The sequence below is a fragment of the Pavona decussata genome, unplaced genomic scaffold (assembly GCF_977016875.1).
Source record: "Pavona decussata unplaced genomic scaffold, jaPavDecu1.1 SCAFFOLD_490, whole genome shotgun sequence".
NCBI classification, from domain to species: Eukaryota; Metazoa; Cnidaria; class Anthozoa; order Scleractinia; family Agariciidae; genus Pavona; species Pavona decussata.
In genome coordinates this window covers 15,986-21,755 of record NW_028145820.1, presented here as the reverse complement: position 1 = coordinate 21,755, position 5,770 = coordinate 15,986, and the positions used below count along the sequence as shown (strand labels likewise).

Sequence of the window (5,770 nt, the reverse complement as noted above, 5' to 3'; positions counted from 1 at the left end):
AGAATCCCATCGTGGTGTGGTACCAGGGAACATGATTATCGCTTCACGGATATCCAATCAGGCGATCCGAAGTTTATCTACAGGTAAAAATTAACATGAGTATTAATAATTAAAATTAAAATCACAATTTGTATATCTTTTATTGTCATGACCTTAGGGGCTGAATAAGCCTTGATATTACAAGGAGAAATTTGATGCTGATCACTGTTAAGGAAAAATGCACCGTTCAACCATGTAATGTTGTACAGTGTAAACTTTAAGGAATAATAATAATAATAATAATAATAACAACAACAACAATGTGTCAATAACAAAATGATTGGTTCTTAACAGCCCATATTTATAGCTTAATTTTGCTACGTAACTCCAAAACTGTCCGATTTGACCTGTCCGGTTACTAGAAGCTTGTAATTGGACAGGTCAAATCGGACAGCTAAAGAACCAATGACAATCAACTAGCAAATGCCACCAGCCAATGAAATTTCACTACATGGCACATGATAACCAATCAAAATCAATGAAAAAATTGTGACCAGGTAAGCTGTCCAGCTTCAACTGGAAAAGAAAAATGGAGGAAACTAACTGGTCCAGTGACTCCTATTCAGACAATTTTTCTTTAGACTTTGACAGCTTGTTTGATACAATTGATTGGGCATATTCCAAGACTGAGATTGCTCGGCCGATTTGAAGTTACTCGCCCAATTACTCCCTGAATCGTACTCCACTCAGTCCTATTACCATTACTAATAATAATTCATATTAAGTCAACTTCTTACCTTCGAAGGTGACATTGCTGCATTTGTCTCACGGAAAATGGTTGAGGGTCTCGGCTTAACCACAGCAGAATTGATGCTTGCCCGTACTACAGCAATCCGATATGCAGGGAAACGCGATAAGCCTGCTCGATTGGTCGACCTGATGGCAAGATTTGGACTGGACTTTCTAACAATAACACCACTGAGTAGGGAAAACATTCAAGGCCTTAGGAGTAGTAGTTCAGCACACTGGAATGAACTGCTGACATCTGCCCCACAGGAAGATTCTGGAGAGTCTGAAAGCAGCTCGGATGAATCAGCAGAACTGTCGGTGTCATGGGACACACGCGATGAGACCGGAGATTTTATGCCCGGACCGGATGTTAGTGGTCATGAAAAGGCAGTCAGGACGCACATTGCCAATATGCTTTTATTGTACGTGTCCAGAAGTTCTGAAACCACTGAAGAAAGAGAACAGGAAGTGGCCGCAGCAGAGCGAAGACCCAGTGGAAGTTCAGGTCTCCACCGAAGGAAACGAACTGTACCTAGACGCGTTGTTGCACCAAGTACTTCCCAAGCCAGCAGCTCCACAAGTTCCAGACAGGAACCCCAGGTAGCCTCACAAGCTCAGCAAGGAGAAAGCCAGGAAGTTTCCACTGTTAGCCCCAGAGATACGCTCTTAGCTTTCCCAGGAATTGCAGGTACTCGCATACCAAATGAAGCATCGCTGAACAGGCTGCAACAGTTTCTGCAAGAGAACCAGCCCTGCAGTGTCCAGAATCAGGTAAGAGTACGACACGATATTTTGAAATTTGAACAGGCTGTTTTAAAATCAACATGTCAGTTTTGAACATTGTAGTTGACAGTTAATTGTTGTCTACATTACAACAAAGTGTTTCAAAAATAATTTTCCCAAGAACTTGGAATTTGGATCATTTTAGGGACAGATTTTTCTAGAAATCTTCAAGATTCCATTCAAAGAAGAATTCAGATGTTCTGCACTGTAACCAAAATACAATTTTTTGTCTTATTCTTATGGTGGAGTGTCACTTAAAATAAAATTACTTCAGTGAAACTTTGCATTGTGAGAAAAAGACAATAAATTGCTCATTGAAAACCTAATTTTCTGTGTGATGGTAAAGAGTGCAACGTCACAGTGCATTCCAAAATTGATTCTATGTGTTAATTGCATTGCTGTCTGTTGTTTTTTCTAGGTTGACGTCAGCTCAGCAGCAGTAGACTTGAACGTGGAATCAGCTCGAAGTGCATACCAGGGCTTGCGTACAACAACAGTGAATGGTGGCGTGCAAGAAATATGGCAGGCTTGTAAAGCTAACTGCATGTGCCTGGGTGAGGCCATAACTGCTTCCAGCCAAGGCCCAGAGCCTGACGAAAACTGCGTGTATCGTGTCGTGGATGAGGAAGGCGGAAGCGTTTCCACAGTGAGCAGCAGTTGCAGAAATGCGGATTGTCGCGTTTGCCTTTTAATGAACAAACTGGACAAACCTACACTAATCGCACTTGGCATGAAGCGAAATGAACGTCTGACTGCCATGTTACAGCTGAGCCCTTTCATAGCACATCAGTTGAACTCGGGCGAGGTTCCAGAAGACCGCAGGAAAGTACTTGTTCAGGCATTCTGCGAATTACTGAGTTGTTCAACGACCAGACTCCGAAATGTGGCCAATGTCGGTTTCCTGGTTATGCTGTGCCCACACCTGCTATTCCTTAATCTTGAACGAGGGTGGGGTAATGTCTGGTCCAATTTGTCGAAAGTGGCGACAGCAGTTGGTTACCATGGAGACCGCCGAAGCCAACTTGCAGCTTTGGTTTTCATGCGGCGTAGGTGCGTTCCAGATGGTAACAGATGGCTGTGGTTTCTGCAGACAGATAATCGTGAAGAGGAAAGAGAGGTCAACGAAGCAATCTTTGGGTCCGCTGAAGCTGAACCAGCCGCAGCGTCAGTTGAACCAGCGTCAGTTGAACCAGCGTCAGTTGAACCAGCGTCAGTTGAACCAGCGTCAGTTGAACCAGCTTCAGTTGAACCAGCGTCAGTTGAAGGAGCAGCCTCGGCTGTAAGTTAAAATGAAGTGCAAAAATTATTAAGAGCAGCTAGGCATGATGTGAACACTAAGACAATGAACAGCTAGTTGTAATCAGCCCGTGAAGCCCTAAGTTCTCTAATCAGTAGTTTTACTGTAAGGAAGTAAGGAGAATTTTTTGTTTGATGTTGTAATAATAATAATAATAATAATTGTTTGACAAAGGCAGAGCTTTGAGCAAGATGGAATTTGCTGTAGATATATATTTTGAAAGAAAGTTGTGTCAGAGTTTGCATGAGCTGGCGTTTCCAGGGGTTTAGTCGTTGACATTCGGCAAACTGTCTGCATTTGAGGCCAGAGCTGGGTCTTGGCTGGCGCGCGTAGTTCATTGGTGTCTGCCTGCCCGTTGACGGAGGCTTTCTTGATAAAGTATTGACTTATAGAGCAAGTTGGAAGTAAGGCAAATATCCCAAACAAAAGAAAAGATGTGGGTTTTGGGTCTCTTAAACAGGAGTGACCTGGTCCGAGCTGTGCTTGAGCATTGACCAAGACTGAATACATTTCTAACCGATAATTGGATAATGTTTTGACTTTAGAGACAAAGCAATTTAGAAGTTTTGTAGGTGGAAAGACGGTTGCTTTTTGTTTTGTTGTTGTTTTTTTTATCAAAGAGAAGATGAAATCACTTACACTTGACATTTTGTAGCTCAAGTTGAGTATTAGAGTCGTATCGGTTGTCCTTACAGATAATAATAATAATAATAATAATAATAATAATGAGTATTATTATTATTCATTGTTGTCTTGGATTCTAAGTGCTGTCTTTAAGTCCATACTACCAACTAGCATGATTGTTATTGTTGCATAAGCAAGTTAAAAATATTATAACCAGACTTTTAGGGCGATAATAATTTAGGGCAACAAGGTTGCTGCATTTGATTGTTGTGCAGGATAGTTTTAGCTGCAGGTAGGATTAATTTACCACCAAGTCTGTTGTGTGCCCTTTTGTAATTTCAAAGATCAACTATAATAATTATGGCAAATAGAAAAGCCTAACCGTAAATATTTCTAACCGCTGGGGCTTAGAAAGCAGGCTTGAGAAAAATACTATAATATTATTGTACTATAATTGTAGTGGGATTTTCATAATAAAAAAGGAGATTTTGTTGTTGATAATAATTTGTAGACAGAGTCTTTTTTCTGCACAAAAAACACATCTTATTTTGAGAGAGTTGGGGTTTGCAGGGGTTTAGCAGCTGGCATTCGGCAAACTGTCAGCACAAGAGCCCGAAGCTGAGGCTTTGCTTGCGCGCGGCATCTAGTGTTGAATGCGGCCTGCGTATTGAAGGAAGCTTTGTTGATTAAGTAGTGACTTGATTTACAGAATCTGAAACATTTGAAGGCCACAATAGCGAGAAAATCTGAGCGGCTTTTGCTAACTAGTCAAGTGAGATAGTCTTTCAGCGGTCAAAACAAACTGAACCACCTGATAAGTGTTGCCAAGCGTTTGATAGTGCAAAAGAGGATCTTAAATGAACTAGGAAATTGTAAAATGAAGTTTAACAAAATAATATTGGTCCTAGTCTGCTGACCCTGCTGTAAATTCTTCTTTCCGCTCATTTCTCACTAGTAACAATAACACAGTGCTTTAAAATTCTTCATAATTCCGCCAAGCTTAATTTCCACCGACCACAAGTTAGAACTTACATAGGCAAATTTACTTTCAAGTACTCTGCTTCTGTCATATGGGAAACTGTCCCCATGGCATTGAAAAGAACAAAAAAATTTAAAACAGGTTCAAGGCCCGCCTGATGTCTTGTCAATCAAAAACTACAGGTTCTGTCTAATGATCCAATATAATAGTATGTACTGTAACTATCTAATTATTGTATCTGTCTATTATTGATTGATTGATTGATTTTTTTTTTTTTGGTTTTGTTCTCCTTTCATTCAGGTTGTCCTGTTTAGATTTCTTCGGTATCTCTCTAACAAACCTTAATTTCACACAAATGTAATTCTGTCTATTAATATACACCACTAAAAGATCGTAAGAATCAACATGTCAATTGAGAAAAAGCACAAATAAAGGTTATTATTATTGTTATTATTATTACCAAATTGACAAGTGTAAATACCTAATCGAAATCGCTCGTGCGCTTGAGTAAGAAATGAGAGATCATTGCGATTGACTTGAAAAAAGCCTTCCATACTGTTAATCTGCACCCATGTTAGTCGATAAATTAAATTATTACGGTTTCCGCGGAATTATCCATCAGTGGTTTTTCTCCTATTTATCAAATTGTACACAAACTACTGACATTAGCTAGCAGACTACAACATGTAAATTGTGTTGTATCTCAAGGCTCTGTTCTGGGACCACTTCTCCTCCTGCTCTACATAAATGACATTCAAAAATGCTGTTTTTGCTCACTAGAATTTATGCCAAAAAAACTAATTGATCGCACTATCTTTAAATCTAGACAGAAAAAACTTGGCCAAGCTAATCGGACCAAATTCGCAGGTCTCTACGTCGATGAACGTCTAACCTGCAAGCATGACATCAGCTTTATATGTAAACAAATGACATTGCAGAAGTGAACTCCATTTCTCTACACGCAGAAAAGGGTTAGAACATACAAAAAACTCGCTTGTAAACAGACAAAGTCTTAACGGATTGTTCCTGTTACATATCTTGCTGACTTTGTGAATATTGCATACACCCTATTTTTTTTTAAATCGGACTTTCCACCGCAAGCTTGTCATGGTACATCCTGAAGCCCAATATACTGACTGATACTGGAAGAATGAATTCGTAGGGACTAAGCTAGGATTCTAACTCATTCTGCAAAACTGATCTTATTTATTAAATGAAATGATGCTTATTTCATAAACATTGGGAAGTGATCGGCTGAAAAATTCCCCAAAAAGCCATGAAGAGAGTCAATTCGTGTACAGAATCACCGCTACTTTTGA

General features: G+C 39.8%; 1 protein-coding gene across 1 annotated transcript; it reads left to right on the top strand.

The window, feature by feature from the left end:
* The first annotated feature begins 31 nt into the window (after positions 1–31).
* Positions 32–4,162, top strand: LOC146450139 (uncharacterized). The gene is made up of 3 exons (XM_085100697.1): positions 32–83; positions 785–1,539; positions 1,970–4,162. Exons 1-3 carry the CDS (start codon positions 32–34, stop codon positions 2,837–2,839), a joined length of 1,677 nt encoding a protein of 558 aa, XP_084956823.1. The 3' UTR covers positions 2,840–4,162.
* The last annotated feature ends 1,608 nt before the right edge of the window (positions 4,163–5,770 follow it).